Genomic DNA, 24171 nt, shown 5'->3' with positions numbered 1-24171 from the left:
GAAAGGACAAATTAATCAATAATTTATTTGTAACAGGATTATTTATTTCTAAAATAACACACCACAGATCCTCAAGAAACAGTAACAAAATCATCGTGACAGAAATTGACAGACCTTTTTTATTTATAAGAAAATGCGTTTTAGATATTTTTGATAATTTTATGATAATTTCTAAATATGATCCAACATACAACAAATGGAATTTTACGTTAGTATTTGACTGAGGTACTGAGCCGGTAAGTGGTCACGTGACAAAAGAAAGAACGACTCGAAAGACTCGAGAGATGAACTAATCAATTCTGTTTCCAGCTCAGACTGCATACTAGGTTAAGCTTATGGGGCTGTCACGTGATGAGCAAACGACTCGAAAAACCCAAAGACTCGAAACAGGTGAATCAATAATTCCAATACAAAAACTATAGGAAGTTGCGCAAATGCGCATGCGCGACTGAACGAATCACTCCCACGAGACGACTCGTTCTTCCTGAGTCACATTAAACATTTGTTCAAAATGAACGAACCCATCACTAGTGGGGACCATCTACTGCACGGACATCGCCTGGCCCCGCTGATTCGATAGTTATTTTTATAGTTACTTAAACTTTTATTAAGTTTTATTATGTCCTTGTATGCCATTGGCTAGCCTTGGTATTTTTAAAGGGTGTATTTTTATTTCCCTGTAAAATAAATTGGTAAAACACAAACCGTCAGGTGTTTGGATGTGTGTGGAGCGACTCATACCAGCACAACCAGTCTGAACCAAATTGGAGGGTCCTGGTGCCCTATTGTAACATCAGGTGGCGTAATCGAGGCTTTCAAGGGTTATTGGGGGGCTTCGTGATTAGGCTACCCATTGGGTTAAAGCAGTGTTGCTTTATAACTGCCCCCATTTCCTTAAGCATGGCATTTGGGCCGCGTGACGTAGCCGTGACAACCACTTTAAAAAATAGGAAAAAAATGTTGCTTGAGATCGACATTAATCAAGACCATATGAAGACATAAGTCATTAATATAATGAGACAGCTGACTACATAAGCATTCAAGTGAAATATGAAAAAGGTCAAGCACAAAGCTCTTTTACACATTTGAATGAAAAAAGTAACGAGTAGTTATTGATATATACAGATAAAATACATACATATACTGAAGTCATTTCCATTTATTTTAAAACAGATGCCCAAAAATCCTTGCATCAGCAAGGAGAAAATAGAGGTTGTCCAGACAGCACAGGATCAAATTGTCATGAATAGCTGTATAGCTGTTCCTTCTGACGTTGTGTGGGTTGCTCTGAGCCAGCAGCTTAACTCCAGAATTCCAGCATTGTTTTCAGTGTTGTATACGTTTGTAAAATTAAATCGCCATAATGTATTGCAAGGTTTAGGGTTACCTGATGGGGGGGGGGGGAGAGCTGGAAGTCATTGCTGCAGATATCACACACAGAAAATGTTATTAAATCTAATATTATTGCGTTGCCAACTGACTAGTGTCACGTTGTGGAGCAGGCGAGCCGGGAAGCAGGCGAGCAGAGCCGGTAATACGCACAAAACGGGGTTTATTACGGGACTCGGGCAGACATCGAACAGCAGACATGACAATACAATGACGGATCTGAGGGATAGTGGGAGATGCGGACTAATATACACAGGACAGGTTGGAATTGACTAGACATAGGTGGGAACAATCAGGCAGAAACATGAGGTAACGAGGTGGGCGTGGCACACATGAGGATCGGACGGAGCTGGACGTGACAGAACCCCCCCCCAAAGGCGCGCCCGGAGTGCGAGGGGAGGCGACGAACGAGAGGAGGGAACTGGACCTGGAAGACAAAAGGCAAGACGTTAACGGGGAACCAGAAACAGAACGGAAACACTGAACAGGAACAGGGACCAGAAGAAAGACAAAACCCAACAAAGAACAGGAAACGCCGACAAAAAGGAGACACAGGAGAAGGGGAGAAAGGCAGAACAAAAGGGCCAGGATTGAACGGAGGAACAACAGGAGGAGAAGGAGCAGGAACAGGTGGGACGAAAGGACGAGGAACAGACAGGGGAGACCAGACAGGAATGGACGAGGAACAAAAGGGAGCCCGAGAGAGCCCAGACGGGCGGCGGCCGGAGGGGCCGCAGGCGACAGGAAGGAGGGAGCAGGAGGGCACCACGAAGGGAACAAGGAGCCAGGACGAGGGACAGACGAAGGAGACAAGAAGGGAGTCGGAGGGGCCAACGGCAAAGGGAAGTAGAAGGGGGAAGCCGCAGTCAGCGAAGGCGCTGCCACAGCGGGCGGAGGCGCTGTCCGCCGACGCGCCGGCGCAGGAGGACCCGCAGGCAACCGACGCGGAGTCGGAGGCAGGATCGAGGCCGGGGGACGAGGCCGCGGAGGGGGACCCGCAGGCGACCGCCGGCCCGGAGCAGGAGGAACCGCAGGCGGGCCCCAGCCAAAGCGAGCGAGGGCGAGCCATGCCGACGTCTATGTCCCCTCCCCTTGTGGGACACAGATAGGCGGGGTCCTAGTTGGGGTCGCCCTCATCGAGGCGAGGGAGAAGAAGTCATAAGGAAGGTCCCTGAGGGGTCCCATTCGAGCTCCTCCTCTATGGGGGTGGGAGTGGCAGTCAGGCTGTCCGGGACCTCCTCAGGGACTAGGACCTGAGCTGGGGGGACTGGAGTCAGGGCTTCTAACGAGGCAGCAAGCGGTGCAGCCGGAGCCGCGGGCGTGGCCGCAGACGGTGCAGCCGGAGCCGCGGGCGTGGCAGCAGACGGTGCAGCCGGAGCCGCGGGCAGGACTGGAGAGCCGGGCTGGACGGGCCGGACTGGAGAGCCGGGCTGGACGGGCAGGACAGGAGAGCTGGGCTGGACGGGCAGGACAGGAGAGCCGGGCTGGACGGGCAGAGCGGCGGCCTCAGGCGGTGCCGCGGGCAGAGCGGCGGCCTCAGGCGGTGCCGCGGGCAGAGCGGACGTGCGGCCAGCAGGGGGCACCTCGGCGGGCAGAGCGGACGTGCGGCCAGCAGGGGGCGCCTCGGCGGGCATGCGGCCAGCAGGGGGTGCCTCGGCGGGCGCCGCCGACACGTGGCCCGCAGGGGGCGCCTCGGCGGGCACCACCGATACGTGGCCAGCAGAGGGCGCTGCAGAAGGCACCTCAGGCAGAGCGGCAGCAGCAGCAGGCGGTGCCGCGGGCAGTACGGCGGCAGCAGCAGCAGGCGGTGCCGCGGGCAGTGCGGTGGCAGCAGCAGCAGGCGGTGCCGCGGGCAGTACGGCGGCAGCAGCAGCAGGCGGTGCCGCGGGCAGAGCGGCGGCAGCAGGCCGCAAACGGAGCAGCTGCCTCAGGGTCTCCTCCACCTGGGCTAGCTGCTGGAGCGGGGAGTCAGGGGCGACGGTGGCAAACTCCCTCCGGAGTTGCTCCCGGAGCGGAGCTGCCTCTGGGGAGTCTCTCACAGCGGGTTCCCCAATCACCCGCCAGTACAGTTCCTGCAGGAGGCGAAACCTCCTTATAGCCTCCAGGCAGGGTTGTGGCTCAGGAACCCTGGGGGGTGCTGCAGTAGGCACCTCGGGTGTGCGGGAAGCAGGGGGCGTCTCCGCGGGCGTCGCCGACACGTGGCCAGCAGGGGGCGCCGCAGGCAGGTCCTTAGCAGACTGGACTGGAGCTGCCCCTTTAAGGGCTTTAGGGACCCGGGGAATGGCGTCCCATACAGCCCTGATCCCCCAGAGTCCACGCGGGTTGGGGCGGTGTCTCCCCAGGTAAGCGGGGAGCTTCTGTGCCCACTGGTCGACTCCCAGGCGGGGGACAGAGAGCACGCTCCCAGGAAGAGCGTGGAAGCTTCTTCCTGCTGCTCTCTGTCTCTCCTTCCCCGCTTCTTCCGGCTGCACGTTGCGGAAGGCGGATTCGGTTCGGGTAAGTTGCCCAGGCTCCAGGCAACGCGCTCCGTAATGCGCTGCCTCAGAAGTCGGAGGCATCTTCTTGCTCTACGGAGGGGATAGTCCTGCCCGGGAGATCGTTCCTCCGCGAGCAGGTCCATGCCCCTGTTGGCCGATTCCAGGGCTCCGGGGTCTTCTTGGACCTCGGGCTGGGACCGCCAGTACACAAATTTTTGCAGCAGACCGAGCCGGTGGTGCTCGGTCTGCCGCTTTGTGCTTTTCGAGAGATCCGTCATTCTGTCATGTTGTCGAGCAGGCGAGCCGGGAAGCAGGCGAGCAGAGCCGGTAATAAGCACAAAACAGGGTTTATTACGGGATTCGGGCAGACATCGAACAGCAGACATGATAATACAATGACGGATCTGAGGGATAGTGGGAGACGTGGACTAATATACACAGGACAGGTTGGAATTAACTAGACATAGGTGGGAACAATCAGGCAGAAACAGGAGGTAACGAGGTGGGCGTGACACACACGAGGATCGGACGGAGCTGGACGTGACAACTGGCATGAGATTTTCAATTTGAGACAAGTCTGCACACGCATTTACATGTATGTAACAGTTTTATGGCATTTAATTAGTCTCAAAACCTGCACAAATAAATATGGAACATCAAACATGTCAAAAACACAATAATTGTAACACGTAGAATACATGTAGAATACATGTTAACAACACGTAGTATTGTAAGTGTATTTTATGTGTATTCTATGCGTATTTTGATGGAACACCATCAGGGTCAAAACTGAATAAACACCATTGCCATATAATTGACATTTGTATATTTAATAAATGAATGTAAGGTAAAACAATGGACAGCATCACAATTTACTGAATTTTATTGACTCTTTCAAATCTATCAGAATACAGTACAGCTGTTTCAAACACTTCTCAAATTACAGTACTGTACAAATTAAATCACTGTAACAATTCAAATACGCTATAATACAGTACATATATATATATATATAGCAGGAATAGTCTTCCTGCTATTGTAGTGGAAGCTAAAACCATGGGTTCCTTTAAATCAGAGCTAGATAAGATTTTAACAACTCTGAGCTATTAGCTAAGTTCTCCCCAAACGAGCTTGATGGGCCGAATGGCCTCCTCTCGTTTGTAAATTTCTTATGTTCTTATGTTCTTATGTACAGTACTGAACATAAAATACAGCTTATTGTAATCTCGCCGCTGCATCTTGGTGGTTCATTTTTCGCACTACTTTAGGACTATAAGCAAATTATTTGAAACAGTGTTTATACGAAAATGATTCAGTCCCAAGGTTTTTGATGACTGTAAGCAGTTTACACTAAATTTGTTTTGCATATGGGTGGGGAATTGTCTTCTTTCATGTAATGATGAACTTCAAAATTAAGAACAATGGTATCAAACATACTACCTCTGCTCCTTACCCTCCTGCCAGTAATGGTATAGGAGAGAGATTCATTCAGACCTTCAAAAAGGCTAATACGACAATCTTGAAGGTATACCACTAAAACACAAGTGATGGGAAGTCATGGGAATTTTTGATTTTTTTTTTTTATATTCCTGCTTTATTTTTAATTTCCATTGCAAAAAAAATATATAATTACACAAAAGGAGAACACAAGAAAGGAGAACATTGAAAAAGACAAAGAAAACACAAAACTGAGAAACAAAATAATAATAATAATAATAGGGATATTGAAGTAAGATCAGTGGCAATGACAGCAGTAATAAAAACATTCATAACAACTGCAGGTGCATCTGTGATGACATTGTGCGTACGCCTTTGTATGTGTGTCCTATTGGTTATGTGTGTGTACACGTGTGTGGCATAGAGGTGTGTTTGGTTATGTACCTATATGTATGTATGTATTTATGTATGTATGCAGATGTAACGATTTGTCCATGGATGTAGTAGTTAATGTGCAGGGCAGCAGCAACACCCCCCACCCCAAGCCTCCGGCCAAAGCCACTGCAAACCAAGCCAAGAGGGTCCCCAGCTGTCCCCAGAACAAAGGGCCCCGACCACATGCCCAAAAGACAACCACGTGCCCAACCAGCCAAGGAGCATGCGAGGGACCCCAGGGAAATGTTTTATTTTGCAACGTTAATGTAAATATGATTATAGCCCTGTGAAGATTTTTGTGTATAGATAAAATATGCTTTTGTTTATGAATCATATTTTATTTTATTCCAGTTTTTCACGGTGTTGGAGTTAAGAAGGAAGATAATAAATACTGTATAAACATCAGTCAAAGCATGGTCTAATCTGTGCCAGAAAAAACCTTGGGAGCAGATACAGCAAGATAGATACGTTTCTGTTTGCATACAGGAATTCTGTCCCTCCTACCACCAACCAAACTCCAGCAATGCTGTTTTTGAAGAGAAATGTGTGGTCTTGAATGGATCTCACCTGAGTTGTTGTATAATGCTTTGTGGGAAATGATGTTCACTTCACTGGCTGGTTGTGTAGTTATGTTAAATTTTTTCATCATTAATCTTAGTATAGAGGAAGTGTAATGCATGTGAAGAGTAACAGTACTTATAAGCAGAGGTAGACATAGCAGCATTATGTGACATTTAAATAAAATAGTTTCACTGTTAAAATGCAATGTATGGACCGCAATAAAAAGGACGGCACTCTGGTCCAAGTCGGAATTGTTATTATACAGTTGTGTTAAATGACAGACACAACAACCCAGATTTTTGCACAAGGACCGTATGCACTGTTTAGTGTTTAAAGCAAAACACTAATTTACAATGTTCAATATAAATAAAACAAATACACAAGTGTAATAGTGTTTGATATTTTTACATTAATGCCTTTATACCAAACAATGTTAAATAATGGTATTCTTGAAATTATGAGGTTTAATATAATTGCATATATAATATATATTTAAGTGATATACATGCACACATATCAGTCATAGGTCAGAACACTACTAAATTTCAATTATAAAATCCAGAAGTAGTACAAAATGAAGAGCCTTTGGGAGCCAAAAGAGTCAGCTCTTAGTTCTGAGCTGAGCCAAATGATCTGGCTCACTAAAAAGAGCCGGAATTTCCATCAATACAGAGCACTTTTCAACTGTTAATGCTACTATACATAAACTGTCAACTATCATACATTACAATGTGCATGGTAAAATTAATAAATTACAAATTGAAAATAAATAGTATAAAATACATCATAAAATAATATCACATAATTGGTAAACACTTTCCTAAACACTTACATTGTAACTCTGTGACCGTCTTCGAAATAATTTTCGGATCCAGGCAAAATACAAAAATATCATGAAGATCCAGTAACAGATATAGGCAGCAGATCCATAAATCAAGAACTTGATCTCCATTTGCTTCTTCTCTGATTTCCAGTTCCGGGTGGTCTCGTGGTATATGCTGTACCCGAGCCCGCTCAACAAAATGACCGCCCACAATGAAAGAGGAATAAGTGGGATATAATTGCCCACTATCTTACGTCTGCCAGAGGTGCCCCAGGTGCTCTTGGTCATAGTGAGGATGGCAAAATACTTAGTAGGGAGAAGGCTGGTCATGTACAGCACAGAGTACAATGACATGAAGATCATAACTACACTCCTCCGGAGGAAACAGGCATAGACAGCTTTGACTAGGCCAATGATCTGAATGCAGCAGAGGACCCAGACGATGTTCCAAATGGTCCCAGTCCAAAACAGCTTAATAACAGTCCCAGTGACAAAGAATGGAAAGACTCCAGCCACAATAGATTCATAGGTCATCCATAGGTTGTGTTTATGCCACCACATTGCATTAAACAGCCACTCACGGAAGTAAGACTTGGTCCATCTGGTCTGCTGGTTCAGCCATCGCAAAAATTGGGCTGGAGTCTCTGTGTAACACTTGGATCGAGCCGTGTACCTAAAAGAGTGAGGCCAATTAAAAAGATAACGTGAGGCAGAAGCAGATACAGTATCTCTCTTTTGAGTGCCAGATGTCATTTTTATTCCTAATTCTCCACATGAGGCTTCAGACTTTTCCTAAGGTAATCAATAGTGGGTCAATGCACGTTGAAAGGAACTCACTTTGTGGCATAGCCCAGGCTCAGCATACGATTTGTGAGGTGTCGATCATCCCCAAAGGTACAATGTGAGCCCAGGAACTTCTGGTTGTACCAGGACTCCAGAAACTTCTGAAGGAGGTCATTTCGATAGAGACCTGACCCCAGATAGCGAAAGGGAAAAGAAAAAAAACAGATGAAGGCACATTTAGAATGATATTGTACAAAAATATTAACATTCCCTTCAGCTATGAACCATTAGGGGTGAATCACTCACCTAGTGGACCGCTGATGCAGGACACACAGTTGAAGAAAGACTGGCAGGATCTCTCAACATTAAAGGCAATCCAGTATCTGAGACTGCTCATGAAGCTAATGTAGGAGTCTTTCAAATTGAGGATCATCACATCACCCCCAACTGCTCCATATTTTTCATTGCTCTCCAACACCTTGCACAGTTCCACTGTGGCTAAAGGGTCTAATTTGGTGTCTGAATCACACACCTGTGGTGAATAAAACAGAAGGTTTTAGTCAACAACATGGTTAGTGATGATTAGCATATGTACTAGGGTGTTAATATAGTAGCCATTTAGAAACAAGCTGTGATTGAGTGATTAATACTCCTCCACTTACCTGGACGTAATCCACTGATGTCCCCAATGCTTTGAAGGCCGTGTACATCACTTCCCTCTTGCCGCCCCACTTTTGCATTATACACACACACCTTTTGCTATTGATCAAATCTTCCACCACGTTTCTCTGAGGATCTTCCCCTCTAATTTCCATGCCAGCATCCCCTGCTGGCAAACTGTTGGTCTGCTTGTTGGGGTCCCATGCGTGATAATTGTTGTCCCACACATAGCAGGCAGGATTCTCATCAGCAAACACCTCCCTGAACATTTCCATCATGTAGCGGTCATCTTCTGTGTTGCCATCCACGACCATGATGATCTTCAGGAGCTCAGGTGGATATGCAAGAGCACGTATGGAATTAAGACACTCTCTCAGATAGGCAGGGTCTTCCTGGTAGGCGGAGATAGTGAGGCCAATAGTTTTCCTGTAGCTACAAGGTTCATGCCGTGCATTCATACGTCGGTGCTCCACAAAGGCAAAAAGACTCTGGATGAAGATATGGAAGGTGAGGACGAGACCATAGAAGCCAAAGGAGACAATGTTGAACAAAGAACTAGACAGCTTGAATCCCTTGACATAAGCCCACACCATCACTGCCAGAACCAGAATGGAAAAAAAGTGGGTGATCACAATCCGGAAAACCGTGACAGCTTTCTGTAGTGCAGGTTTAACTTGCATCTCCCTGTTAAAGAATTCAGAACAATGTCAGAGATTATAAACTGTTAAAGGACTTTGTATATGGTTAGATGACCAGACTGTCACATCCTGCCCACCACGTCCACCTGACCCTCCTGTCTCCTCCCTAGCGTGACCCTAACAAGACACGCCTGCTTCCTGTTTGTCTTACCTCTCATTCCTACCCTCGTGTTAATCACTCCCAGTTGCCTCTCATTAGCTCCCTCATTTGTCTTATATATACATGCTTCCCAGTCCTCTGTTCCCCAGTCCAATCACTGATGTTGTACCTTCCTGTTGCACGAGCCCTACCTTGTTCCAGTCCTCCCATTTTGATCCCTTGCAATCCTGTTCCTTTCCAGCCCTTGGTTATTGCGTTCTGTAGAACTCATTTTTCTTTCTCCACCACACCTGCCCCCAAGTCCTTCGTCCCAATGGTTGTGACACAGATAAACTGTAAAATTGGAAAAAATCATGAGGATGGTATAAAAAGATTATATTAAATTGGATTGGATTGGATTGGATTTGATTTGATTTATTGTCCCCAAGGGACAAATTGGATTGCACACAGCACTCAACACCACCAACAAATATATAATGGAAATATAAAAGCTATTTTTTTTTAAATTCTAACTATAGCCTGCTAACTTAAATACAACACTTTCCAACTGGTCTTCCAAAAAAATTTTGTCAAATGGCAGCATGTCACTGCCGCTGTTAATGCGGTCAGCTAGACAAGTCGGACAATGACAGAATTAAAAATCAGCGGATTTAAAATCTGTTAAACCACGTTCCTTTTCTCTACATGGTAGGTAAATAGCCAGCACCAATTTTAACATTTTTTAAGATATGCAGTTCTTGATGACAGAATTTTGGTGTCCAGTACATAGACAATGATGCACACCGATTATTTTTGCAGTTTGAGCCATTTCACAATTTACGCAAAGTCTTGTTAATAGCTACGAAAATAGGTAACTTCAGCTGTAACGAGAAATTGGTTTAGCAATTTATTGGTTCATGGCAAATGTTGCACACCTCTTGGTTTTCCAGATTTCTTTATTAATGAATTTTAATTCATCTTTGAATGTTTGCCTGAATCCACATATCACCAAGACAATTTGGCGTGACATACACTGTAAAAAAATGCCGGTAAAAAAATACGGTAAAAATACCTTAAATGGTGACAGAAAAATACCGTAAAAAAACAATCAGGTAAAATACCGTGTCAAATACAGAAAAAGAACCGTAAATGTAAATACAAAATATTTCTGTATTTAATACAATTATGTAAATAATACTGAAAAATACATTAAATAACGGCAAAATGCAGTAAATATCAATCAGGTAAAACACTTTTTAAAATATATAAAATATTTGTAAGTGTCACGCCCAGCTCTGTACGATCCTTGTGTGTGCCACGCCCCCTCATTACCTCGTGTCAATTCCTGGTTGTGATCACCTGTGTCTTGTTATTTCTGGATAGTCTTTTGTATTTAGTCTGAGTCTAGTGTTTTCCCCAGATCCGTCATTGTAGTGTCATGCGTTGTTCCTGGTTGGTTAGTCCTGTCATCTGATTAAATCCTCGTCTTGCCCTACCTACTGGCTCCTCTCCCCTGCTTTCCGGCTCGCTTGCCCCGCACCCTGACAGTAAGTATAAAATTTATCTTTATTTAATACAATTTTTAGTTGTAACATTATTTTTTTTTCTTCAGTTACTGGTGTAATCTGTAACATGATAATGACATGAGAATACGTCTTAAAATACAGTTTTAAATATGTAGTTCTACAGTTTATGGAAACAAGGTATACCGTTATACATTAAGCAGTGCTCCTGAAATTTTACAGTAGAATTTATACTGTAGCGTCGGTGAGCAAAGCGCCGTCTGGCTTATTTGCATGTGTCCCAGCATGCCGCACTGCCGTGCTGACAATGGCCGCTGTCTATGTCATGCATGTAGTTAATGTTCCAGGTTCCATGCATTGTGTGTTCTTCACTGGTGCCCTGCTTAAGTTTAAGCCTTATCCCCGTGTGTTTGACTGTGTATAAGTTACCCACCATGTGTAGTTCCCATTGTTCGTACAGTGACCCTCTCCCTGTTCCTCCACTTAAAAGTAATGCCTGTTCTTATATGTTATTATACAAACGGGTGGTGTGGTGATGGGTGTGATTCACAGTCTTGTTGAGGTCTATGAATAAAAGACGTTTCACCAGATTATATTTCTGACGTGGTATCATGGCAGAATCAATGAATACTACATTACAGTAGAAAATCAATACCTGTACATTTTACAGTTACCATTTGTAGTTTTTACGTTTTTAAACTGTTAGTTTTACATAAAAAAAACATATTTTAATCTGAAAATGTTTGGAAAAATACTAAACAGTTTTATACAGAATAATAATATGTACCGGATTACATTAAACGGTACTACTGTATTTTTTACGGTGAAATTCTGGCAACCACAGCTGTATGGAGTCAGAATAGTGCCATATGTACTTGTATGTGTACTTTAATTTGCACCCGTAAAAAGAAATTTGCTCGCACTGAAAATATTTTGCAAATACACGTCAATATTTTTTGTAATTGGGAAACCAAACATCTTAATAAAAAATATTTTTTACAAAGATAGAATGGTTTTCAAGTACAAAACCTGTATTGCAAATCCAAGTCCTCTTGCTATGGAAGCCCATTTCCGCCAGTAAAAGAAAAAAAAATGAAATAGAAAGTCGAAATAACGAGATGTAAAGTCGTAATTACGAGATTAAAAATCGAAATTACGAGATAGGAAGTCATAATTACGAGATAAAAAGCCGAAATTATGAGATACAAAGTCATAATTACGAGATAGGAAGTACGCATGCGCTCCAGTCCAGCTGAAGAGCTGTCTTCGCCTCATTGGCGTCAATCTCGTAATTATGACTTTCTATCTCGTAATTATGACTTTGCATCTCATAATTTCGATTTTTTTATCTCATAATTTCGGCTTTTTATCTCGTAATTATGACTTTGTATCTCATAATTTCGGCTTTTTATCTCGTAATTATGACTTTGTATCTCATAATTTCGGCTTTTTATCTCGTAATTATGACTTTGCATCTCATAATTTCGATTTTTTAATCTCATAATTTCGGCTTTTTATCTCGTAATTATGACTTTGTATCTCATAATTTCGGCTTTTTATCTCGTAATTATGACTTTGTATCTCGTAATTATGACTTTGTATCTCGTAATTATGACTTTGTATCTCATAATTTCGGCTTTTTATCTCGTAATTATGACTTTGTATCTCGTAATTATGACTTTGTATCTCGTAATTATGACTTTGTATCTCATAATTTCGGCTTTTTATCTCGTAATTATGACTTTGTATCTCATAATTTCGGCTTTTTATCTCGTAATTATGACTTTGTATCTCGTAATTTCGACTTTTTATCTCGTAATTATGACTTTGTATCTCGTAATTATGACTTTGTATCTCATAATTTCGACTTTTTATCTCGTAATTATGACTTTGTATCTCGTAATTATGACTTTGTATCTCGTTATTTCGACTTTCTATTTCATTTTTTTTTTCTTTTACTGGCGGAAATGGGCTTCCATATCTTGCAAATACCAACCTGCGAGTGCAAATTCACACTTGCGCACATAAATAATTTTGGCACTAACTTGCCTAGCGCTTTGAAGATAAATATTTGCTCGCATAGCCACCAATCAAATTCATTCATTTTCTAGCCAATCATAAAACCACTGGTGTCCTGCATACCATAACCGTACTACTGGATAATTACTGTATCATGAATTACTTGTTTCATATGTTCATGTAACTTAATTAGAACTTAGAATAAAATACTACAGCACTCCTTTTAACAACATATCTATTCATTATTATTATTATTATTAGATTAGCTACGTACGTTGTAAGACACTAAAAAACAAAACATATTCACGGTCTTAATAGACTCAATTGGTATGAAACACTTATTTAACAAGTAACCTATAAGCATTCAAAAAAGTTTATTGCTAATTTTAAAAAAATGTCAGCTGAAATACCCAGCTAAAAATAGAATTTGTTGCGTCGCGTGCGGGCAAGCTGGGAAGCAGGCGAGTCAAGCCGTGATTACAGGTAGAAACGGGGTTTATTTGGAGCGGACAGGACAATACGGCAGACATCAATGACTGATCTGGAGAATACTGACTCAGACGCGGACTAAATACACACGATAGGCCAAACAGAACAGGCAATTTGTGATTACTATCGGGAATTAACACGAGGCAACGAGGGGGGCGTGGCACACAGGAGGATCGAAAGAGCAGGTCATGACAGAATTGCATCATAGATTGATAAGGCGTTATCATATCATTACAGCTAGCGTAGCTAATTTATTATGTACGTCAGTACAATTTATATCAAATCGTTGGATTTATTCAAAATTCTGACTACTATCTTCCCGTATAAAGTTCTGGTATAAAGACCTTCATCTTCAGCATGTTTTTTTACTGGAAGGCCAGGATTGGTTGTTACCTTACCTGCAGCTTTATGATTGGCTAGAATATGAATTAATTTGATTGGTGGCTACGCGAGCAAATATATATCTGCAAAGCGCTAGGCAAGTTAGTGCCAAAATTATTTATGTGCGCAAGTGTAAATTTGCACTCGCAGGTTGGTATTTGCAAGAGGACTTGGATTTGCAATACAGGTTTTGAACTTGAAAACCATTCTATTTGTAAAAAATATTTTTATGAAGATGTTTGGTTTCGCATTTACAAAAAATATTGACGTGTATTTGCAAAATATTTTTTTTTGCGAATGAAAATTGTGTTCAGTGCGAGCAAATTTCTTTTTACGGGTGCAAATTGGAAAGTACACATACAAGTACATATGGCACTATTCTGACTCCATACTGCTGCCAGTAATTTACCGTAAATTTAACAGATTTTTTTACAGTGTACGTAGCGTGCAATGGGACCATACAGCAATGGGTTAGTAACTTTAAACCTAAAGATAAGTACATCTAGTGAAGTGTGCATTGATCAGCGGATTCTAGGGGAAAATGCAAACTCCTTGGATTTTTGGTTTATCTGTGTCTGTAAAAGTAATTAATTATTGTACTTTTTAATTATACTTTTCTTAGTTATTAACAAGATTTTGCTCAAACTGCGAAATGGCTCGAACCGCAAAAAGTAATCGGTGGGCATCGATGTTTGTGTACTGATCATCAAAATTCTGGGAACTGCATACCATGTCTCTGTTAAAAAATATTAAATCCAGAAAATTGAATATCAGATATAAGCCTAACTTTACCATGGTACAGAACGCTGAATACCTATGAAAAACGAAAGCGTATTGGACAATGATTGGTGTATTTGACAATGTTACAAGACGATATGCAGAACAAAACACAACAGGGAGAATGATGCAGCAGGACTACAATAACAGCACAGACAAATAACACATCAAGACGACCTTCATAACAACAGTCACACAACACATCAGGATGACATGCATAACGACGCAGTCAACATATACAATCAGCATATAGAATCTCATTCTCTAAATGGTATTGTAATGAACACGCGACAGGCGTGCCATAAAGAGAGAACCTTAATGGACTTTCATGTTTGGCGTGGGGTCCGGCCATACACGAAGCAGAACGAAGAACACTAACCCTGTCATTTAACTGCTCGCTGACCTGTCTCCTACCTGCACCACACCCCAGGTGTTCCCCAGTGTATATATATACAGTAGGGTCGTGAGGAGACCGACACCTCTTTCCCCAGGTACCCCCATTCCCGGTATCTCTGAAACACCCCAGGGATTGGCTGAAAACGGCGAGGAGGACTTCCCTATAACAAACACCTGGACACCCCTAGACCTTCAGAGACTACAATATTGTCACGGCTGAAGTTCAGTTCAAAGTTGAATAGACACAGACAAATGTTTTGTTACATGTTAAATCGAACTGGAAAGTGCGCATCTTGACATATATTGAGCACAAATAGAACTCCATATCGATACGGTACAACAGGGCAATATACCAGTTCTGTGATCTCAAATGCTGCTATTGATAAAGCCACTCATATCTCTGTCTCCATGTCCGCTTACACCCGACCCTGTTGCAATAAAGCGTGCTTTAGATTTAATTGATCAAGTGTTTTGCATTAGGCTTCAGTTAACAAATACTTGGAATATTGATATACCAGAGACGCCACTGATCGTGTTAGCCACTACACGCGAAACAATTAACCAAGCTTTAAAAATGATTACAAAATATACTCATTAAATTGCAGTGATAAGGCATTGTTGTTTTTTTTTCGTTCCCACAGTACGTGATTTTATTTTGCTGCTGTTGTTGTTTTTGTGTTATACAGTGATGTGTGACTTTTTTGTTTGCTATTGTACTGTATCTTGAGATCTGAAGAAGTTACATGTGTATGCGAGTGCTCTCTCTTGCCAGTAAACTTTACATAGGCTACTGTAATGTAGAGCCTTGCAATGTTGAACCTGGCCTGGTGTTGAACCTGGTGTTTTCCAGGTGAATAAGTATCTGTTAAATAATTAACAGTTTTTGATAAGTGTCTTAAGTATTGTGAATGAGCATCAGTTTTTGCTAAAGAAAATGATGGTGCCACTTTACAATAAGACTACCCATTCAAAGAGCTTATGAATGGTTTATAATCTCGTTATTAATTAGGTTGTAACACTTTGTAAATTATTAATACACAATTTTAAATTTAAAAGTTATAAAACAGTTTTCTTTTTATTAATGAGTTACTACCATTTACAAGTGGTAAAAGGGAGCCTTATTGTAAAGTGGTACCAAAACGATCAATCGGTGACAACGAGAAAGTGGTAATTTACTATTGTTCAGAATTTTGGAGCTCCGAAGCAGGAACAATTTTAGTTTTTAAATTAAATTTTAAGTAGAACATAGTAAAGTCCTACGAAACCACAGCTCATAGTCTTGATTCAATACTGTACCTTTACAGAAGAGTGCGCAGGCAATGATGAGATTGACGATGAGTTCCTTCTTGATTAACTGTTAGCAAGAAGTACTACAGGAGGTTTTATACCCTCACGGGGAGCAGTGGCTGTATTTAGTCATCAGCTGAAAACCGCTTCTTCGGGTGACGGAGGGAGCATTTGACAAATTCCTAAGACGCAAAACAAAGATTCCCCCGAAATAAACTACCCAAATAGGACGTATACGGTATTGCATACCAATATAGCGTGTCAAATGAGCTGGTGGAAGGGGTGTTTCTAGCTATGGAAAAAAAATCAAGAGAGGGGCCAAGTGAAGTTTACCTGGGGCTTGACCTTTTTTTTTTTTTTTTCCTTTTTTAAGGAAGAATGGCAATGTGGGTAAAATACTCGGGGCTATGCTTAAAATAACCTAATGACGTTCATGGCTGGTGGTGTTGCCCCGAATTGTGTCAAAGGCACAAAGCAGTGCCGACATATGCGATGTGATTATTGCGCGTGCGCACATCGCCATGAACGTCCAATGCAAGACATTCTCAGCATTTCAGTTCTTACAATTTCTTTTATTGTTCATAGCAAAGGAGTCGGAGAGAAAGACCATAAAGAGCAAAATTTACTCAGATTATCTGAAGCAACTATTTCAGTAACTGTTTATATTCTGCCATTGCGGATTTTGGGTCCTGAACAAGTTAAGAACTGAGCTGCCTTAAATCGTGACGGATGCAATTTTGGTCACACGGACCAAAGCGATATGCAATACAGAAAAAAAATTAAACAGGTGTTGTGCCGAATTCTGCACCCCTGCAGTGAAATGCACCCCCTGTCGGGAGCGCGCACCGCTCTTTACTTCGATTCGAAGAGGGGAAAGATGTAGTTCCGTGAATCTAAATGTGCAACAGAAATATTAAACTGCTTTTGCACATTTATAAGACCTTTATCACTGTTTCACTTCACGAAGGCTGCGTGTAACCGCGGTATATGACCCTACTTCGGTAAAGTTGGAAAGACATCGGCAGATTCGAACTTCGCGGCTCAATAAATCTTAAACAAAACGTTCTTACAACATAGTATACGGGTCTATTTAACAGTGGTAAGGTAGACAATGAGCTACAACCGGATTTTTGTCCAAACAATATGTATTTACAGAAATACGGATAACATTGCTCCCTATGAGCAGTACGCTAAGGAGATCTTAGGGACCGTCTACAAAGTGCAAATCGACAACGGATAATGTCAGAGTGAAGAGCCACCAAAATCACTAAAGGCTTTTGGAATGTTATCATGGTCATACTACACCCCTTAGTTTGATGTCAACTGTTGATGACATTATGAAAAATGGGTGTTTTGTATTAAATAACTACAGAAAATATTGCTTATTCTTTATTTCCAAGGAAAGTAAAACTGAATGAGTAAATGAATATTCATACAGTTATATGGACACATACAAATGTTGTTCAGCAAAATAGTTGAGTGTGAAACTTTCCTGAAAGGGTGTGAAAGATGAGGGAGGGGCAGAGGAACTCATTAAACCTGGTTTGATGTTGATTGGTTTAAGAATTCAAAAGTTATTACAATTTATCCAACTGCAATAATGGTAAACGGCTATAGGACACATAGGGCTGGTGTTCTGGAAAACAGATGGGTGTGAAAACTTCCTGAAAGGGTGTGAAAGATGAGAGAGGGCCAGAGGAACACACAGAATTTGGTTTGATGTTGATTGGTTCAAAAATGATAAAGTTATTACAATTTATCCAACTGCAATATTGATACACGTTTTTAGGACACATAGGGCTGGTGTTCTGGAAAATAGATGGGTGTGAAAATTTCCTCTTAGGGTGTGAAAGATGAGGTAGGGCCATAGGAACACAGTGAATTTGGTTTGATGTTGATTGGCTTAAAAATGAAAGAGGTATTATAATTTACGTGGTGTTATGCTGATTGGCATTGCACTTTCAAGACGGTCCCTAAATTTTCCGGCAGTTTTGTGCGAGCAGAACGATATTCCCATCTTGCTTTGTATTCTTAATTCATATTGCTGGAGAATGTTGAGCTAACTTAAAGTGTGAAATATTGCCCTCGTTTAACCTCACATGTGGAGCCTAATCTGAAAAGAATTGCCGTCATGACCCCGAAGATATTGCAGTTTAGATGTCAGTAAATGTGGTGAATATCGAACATAAAACCAACTTCACTGCGGTGCGAAACCATGTCTTTGTCAGATGTAAGGGTTTGGTGAATTTTTAAATAAATAATTGCAATAAGAGTCAAAGGAAGCCATTGTCATGTAAAACGCTTAAAAGCAGTCCTCGGTCGTAACTGCGTTGTAAAACTGTAACCTTACGTCATGAAACCATGGAAGTTCAAATGCGACACATTAATGTAGCCTAGATATATGTTTATAAATGTTCCTACGTCTAAATTAGTTTCACTACACAACCGATGTGGATTACTTATTAAATAAATACAATTCTTCATCTTGCAGTCATATTAAAGAGTCAGTGGATTTTTCCTGCTCTGTGCTGCAGTATCAACTATCCAGTCCTTTTTACCACTTTAAACACCTGTATAGGAGCAGTATAACCAGTACAATGTAGTTTACCCATTGCCAAAAAGTGATCAAAGTCAAAACCTTTTTACTGAATTTTTCTTTCTGCCTGACTTTAATTGTTTTATACTCTTCTGGGTTGTATTTACAGGATTAGTAAACATCTCACCCATTTTTACCACTTTAAACACCTCTATAGGACCAGTATCATGCAGTTCACCCATTGCCAAAAAGTGATTACATTCAATATCTCTTTACTGAATGGCTCTTTCTGTCTGATTTTTTTTTTTTTACACTCCTCTGGGTTGTATTTACAGGATTAGATTTCTTAAGTTTAGGAGTGTTCTTATCTTCGATAAATGTGGTTGGACATAGGGATTTCTTAATGTTTCCCCAAAAAACAGAAGCAAAAAAATACAAATCAAAACAGAACTTTGTATTACTTTCAACGTGTTTATTTTTCAATACTTAGTGCTAAAATAAAAACAGATGCTTGTAAGACCAAAATATTAAAAACTATATACATGCAAAAAGAACTAATATATGTACAAGACACCAGGGTGAAGAATAGATTTTACTGGCAGGCCTCACAAATACTGCTTTTTTCTAGGTTTGTTGACACAGCCCCTGTAGTACCATCTTGGACAAATGTTACAGCCAATCTGTATAGACAAAATAAAAGAGAAAAATATTGCCATAGTCACGCGGCAGTATTCAAAATTGTTCATAATCACTCAACTTAACACCTGGATGTTTTCAAACTAATTTACATTTACTGTGTAATTTCACAAGATTTTATTGTTTCTTGAAAAGCCATACTTTTAAGTGAAAACTCAAATTTTAAGTGTCTTAAAGCCACATATTTTTGGAGATGGACCATGTTAAACATAACCACTTACCCAATTAGTGTCACCAGCCTGCTCCCCACAGAAATGACACAGGTCAGTCAGGTCATCTAGGAAAAAAAAGTGCATAACATCGTCAAGTTCACAATGATCAGCAATTTTTACATGACAAATACATTTTTGAATTGTAGAGTAGAGTGAACACAGTAACATGCATTTGCCTCCAGCCGCTTCACAAATAATTATGGTAAAAAATCCTAATAAGAAGTCTAACCTGTATTCTGAAGAAGACATACAGCAATCTGCTCTCTTGAGGCATTCATGCTTAAGGATGAATTGTCAAATGACACTGAACAACCAAGTAAGATGCACTCAGCAAACTGTGAATAAATGATACATTTTTAAACAAGTTAGAATTATTGTATGTGGCCCACTAGCTGGTAACAATAGTGGTTGAAACATCTTTTACCTGTTGCAGAAAAAGTATTAGTCTTTTTTTTGTTACCTTAACGTAACAAAGCTTTAATGAGTGCCAAGTAACCCATAAGGGTTGCCCTTATTAGAGCATTTTAACTGTGCCTTTAATAATTACACAAATGGTCAAAATCTTTTAAAAGTGACTTTACATCAGAATCTTCCTCAGAAATTGTTTGTTTGCAAAGCATGTTTGGAATACAAGAAATGTGTGTTGGTCAGTTATTAGTAATAGTAGTGATAAACAAATGGAGATTACAAAACACACTAAGTCATAAAGAGAACAGTCATAAATATAGACAGTACAGAGGCATGCCCTGAGATTTGCAATGTAAAAAAGAGCAGATGAATTCATATGTTGCAGTAGTAGTAGTATGTGTGGTGTATGTGTCATTGTTGGACCTCAGTCCTTGCTATGGAGGCTACTAGAAGAAACTGTCTCTGTGATGTGAGGCCTGAAATGACCTTTAACTTATACTGTGTCATTTTGGGGTATAGAATGTGTCCTTTGTCATGCTCCTCATTCTCAACATGCACCCGGGTGACTCAATTGTTTCTTGCATTAAAATCCAATTCTTCTTCTTCATTTTGCTGTCATACATACCTTCAATACAAAGGCCCCACAGGAAGAGGCATCCTGTTGAAGTGGGTGAGGCAGTGTATCACATGCCCATCTCGATGGAGTAAGCCCTCTTTGCCTCATAAATGAACTGAAATACAGATGGTACACAGGTAGAGTTCTATACTGATCACTGAATTGAAGTCAAAATAAATATTTATTTATCTTTTTCTGTAAAACAAAGATGTTACACACAAAGATGATGTTCTGGTAGATGTGTTATCCTTCTATAAAAAAATTGGAGATAAAATGATATTTACCGTGTGATGTCCTCACAGTGTTTTATTTTTGCCTTAGTTTCCCCCAATGGGTCTAAAAAAAGGCTTCTCCTCTCTCCTGGTATAATGACCTACACACATTAGAGTTGCAATTAATTACATCATTATGTAGGACCTGTTTGTGTGCCACATAAATGCATTAATACAATTTTTGACCAATACTGTAAACCCTGGACTAAAAATGCCATTTCAAAATATCATATACCATAATTATGACATGTGAATGATTGTACATAGTCTAATGTAGTCAAACATTCCTTTTCAGATTAATTTGGACAGTCTGAAAAGCAACACTACTGTTTATATAAAATAAATAAATAAATAAATAGAAAAAGTTAAAGTTAAATTGAATTAGATGTTTACTAATCCTGTAAATATAACCCAGAAGAGTATAAAACTATTAAAGTCAGGCAGAAAGAACCATTCAGTAAAAAGGTTTTGACTTTAATCACTTTTTGGCAATGGGTAAACTACATTGTACTGGTTATACTGCTCCTATACAGGTGTTTAAAGTGGTAAAAAGGACTGGATAGTTGATACTGCAGCACAGAGCAGGAAAAATCCACTGACACTTTAATATGACTGCAAGATGAAGAATTGTATTTATTTAATAAGTAATCCACATCGGTTGGAAACTAATTTAGACGTAGGAACATTTATAAACATATATCTACATTAATGTGTCGCATTTGAACTTCCATGGTTTCATGACGTAAGGTTACAGTTTTACAACGCAGTTACGACCGAGGACTGCTTTAAAGCGTTTTACATGACAATGGCTTCCTTTGACTCTTATTGCAATTATTTATTTAAAAATTCACCAAACCCTTAAATCTGACAAAGACATACCTTCGCTGTTATCTCGGGGATACATGTACTGTATACTTTTTGCACTTCAAGACGATTTGATATCAAAATTACCCGCCTTAGTCGCACAGAAACTGCGATGCATCCTGAATAGGCTGTGCGCGCTCCCGCGGATCGTAATCAGTTTCTGGCAGACAGTCACTTTTTGGCACAACACCTGTTCCTTTTCCCTGCTTTCCCGTTCGCCTGCAAGCTGTAACGTGACAATATGTTTGTAGAGTTACGTGGAGCGAATGTAACGTGCAGAACATTAAGTGATTTAGTAGCTGGCTTGCAATAATTTTCTCAGTCGTCTAGTCAAGGAGGGGAAAATTTTTTCAATCTTTTATGTTAGCTGCGCTGGATCCCTGATAACCTGCATTCAGCGTCCACTGTCGATGTCATGCTAAGTAGCGCATGTTGAGCATGACCTGTTTTAGGGACTTGATTCTCAAACATTGTGGCAAACTGCTTTGTCATCATACTCCTTTATGTAATTATTTTTAATACAGTTTGTACTAAAGGCCATGATGAAAAAAGCCTTGAAGATGACAGAAATATGGTCGTAGAGGAGATGAAGAAAAAACAACCAAATGGGTCTCTCATCTCAAAATTAATGGATCTAACATTCCCATTGCGCTGACAAGAGAGTGAGAAACAAGGCTGCTGTCCAAGACATGGCTGAACGTTGGCCAGCACTTTTCATGGAGAGACAGGTAAGCTACTATTAAACAGAAAAGATCCTGAAAAGTTAAATTTTAAGGATAGATTTTACAGCTCTTTGAAGCAAAAAAATAATCTCAGTTTATCAAATTGTTAATATTTTATTGCCCTGAATATGTTTTAAATCATTGTTTGACTTCATACAAACTGGAATTAATGCATCAGCCTTTTTTAAGTAGTATTTGAATATGAAAGAAATGTATCTTTTTTGTCTTGTAAGCTTTTAATGTATTGTGAGTACAATTGTTATTACTTAAGGCTGTCTTCTCCTTCTTCCCCTTTCTCTTTTTCAGGTATTTGCTGAGTTTAACAGAATTGCCAGCAAGAATCTTGAAGGAGATTTCTTTGAGGCTCTGGACCAATACACACCAAGCTTCATCCAACTGTTCAGTTGCAAAAAAGGAACTGTTGTAAAGAAACTGACAGAACTGAAGCAGCAAATTGACTTGATGGTGAGTGACTTATAACTCTTTTTCATCATTGTTGTTACTTCAAATGTGTACCATGAAAAGTTACCCCCCTGTCTTATTAAGATCATGTCATCAATCTCTTTTAAACCATATTGTGAGGCATTGCATCAGACAAAGATGGGGAAAAAATGACCAGATTCTGAAAAAACTCCCTTAATTTCCAAAAATGTTTATACACTAGCATGGGGTGACGAATGTATAAAAACTCCGTTAAAGGTTTTTAGATCAAACGATATAGTCAACAGTATAGTCACTGTATGCTGCAAACAACAATTTTTGGGTTTTTTTGGAAGAATTAGGTGTCAAGTAGGCTTCAACACCACCTGCTGAGTACATTACATGTCTTCTCTTTATTTGCATCAATGTAATCAGTCCTGATTCACATTTTCTTGGTTTTACATTTAAAATTTGCCTCACTTTTAGTTGAAACACAGATAATATAATGTTCTATGTCAGCCTGTGCTTATTTCTCAGAAATTGTTTCTTAGAGGAGTTTTCTGTATCAAGACACCAGATGTGACTGCACAGTGTACATTTGTCCTCAAAGGCCTCCCCGTTGTACTAGGCGATGACTCCAGTGACTTCTACGTGTCATGCTTTGTAAGTTCTGGAATACAAAAGTTGTTTGTCTACTAAACTTTGCATTTGTCCAAAATTAACAGTAGTGAAATATTAATTTTCCTAAATACATTAAATGCGTTACTTTTAACTTGCAACAATTACATACGCCCTGTATGATGTACAACTACCAACATTATGCCTGGACAAAGAAGGTAAAATAAATAATTAAGGTACTTGGCATGCAACTAAAACAACTTAAACTTTTATTACACCGGTATTACACTGTGTCAGCCCAGCTTTCATTATTAAAGCATTGAGCTAACTACTTGTGTTGTACCAGAGGTTCAGTAGTCACTTCCAGTGAGAGCAGAAATGGTAAAACAACGGTCTGGTTGAAACTAGTGTCTTTAGTTCTGGGTGTCCAAGTGTATACTAGATGGTTCTGGAGTAAATTGCCTCAGATTACACACTCAGAAAGCAATATTTGAGACCACTATGAGGGGTCAGTATTGCCTCCATACCATTATTTTGAGATGGCTGATCACCAGAGTATCTTGGAACTAATAGAATTATTAACTGATCAATGT

The 24171-nt window shown here is 40.5% G+C and overlaps 1 protein-coding gene and 1 long non-coding RNA gene across 2 annotated transcripts; both read right to left on the bottom strand.

The window, feature by feature from the left end:
- Window positions 1-7119: 7119 nt before the first annotated feature.
- LOC111845814 (hyaluronan synthase 1-like) lies at window positions 7120-9245 on the bottom strand. Its single transcript, XM_023815494.2, has 4 exons — window positions 8568-9245; window positions 8212-8437; window positions 7960-8092; window positions 7120-7795 (listed from the first exon to the last, which is right to left on the bottom strand). The coding sequence occupies exons 1-4, from the start codon at window positions 9243-9245 to the stop codon at window positions 7120-7122; spliced, it is 1713 nt and encodes a 570-aa protein (XP_023671262.2).
- A 10002-nt stretch (window positions 9246-19247) lies between these two features.
- Window positions 19248-20104, bottom strand: LOC140592517 (uncharacterized). Its single transcript, XR_011992830.1, has 3 exons — window positions 19888-20104; window positions 19668-19723; window positions 19248-19430 (listed from the first exon to the last, which is right to left on the bottom strand). It is a non-coding gene; the product is annotated as an uncharacterized lncRNA (long non-coding RNA).
- Window positions 20105-24171: the final 4067 nt, after the last annotated feature.

The sequence above is a fragment of the Paramormyrops kingsleyae genome, chromosome 9 (genome assembly GCF_048594095.1).
Source record: "Paramormyrops kingsleyae isolate MSU_618 chromosome 9, PKINGS_0.4, whole genome shotgun sequence".
NCBI classification, from domain to species: Eukaryota; Metazoa; Chordata; class Actinopteri; order Osteoglossiformes; family Mormyridae; genus Paramormyrops; species Paramormyrops kingsleyae.
This window is presented reverse-complemented; position numbering and strand designations above follow the sequence as displayed.

Bases quoted from the DNA above. Each gene is read 5' to 3' on its own strand.
- LOC111845814 (XM_023815494.2), bottom strand. From the start codon at position 9,245: ATGCAAGTTAAACCTGCACTACAGAAAGCTGTCACGGTTTTCCGGATT. The intron at 8,438-8,567 runs GTAAGTGGAGGA...TATTCACCACAG, and splicing joins CATCAGTGGATTACGTCCAG to GTGTGTGATTCAGACACCAA. The intron at 8,093-8,211 runs GTGAGTGATTCA...ATCTGGGGTCAG, and splicing joins CTGCATCAGCGGTCCACTAG to GTCTCTATCGAAATGACCTC.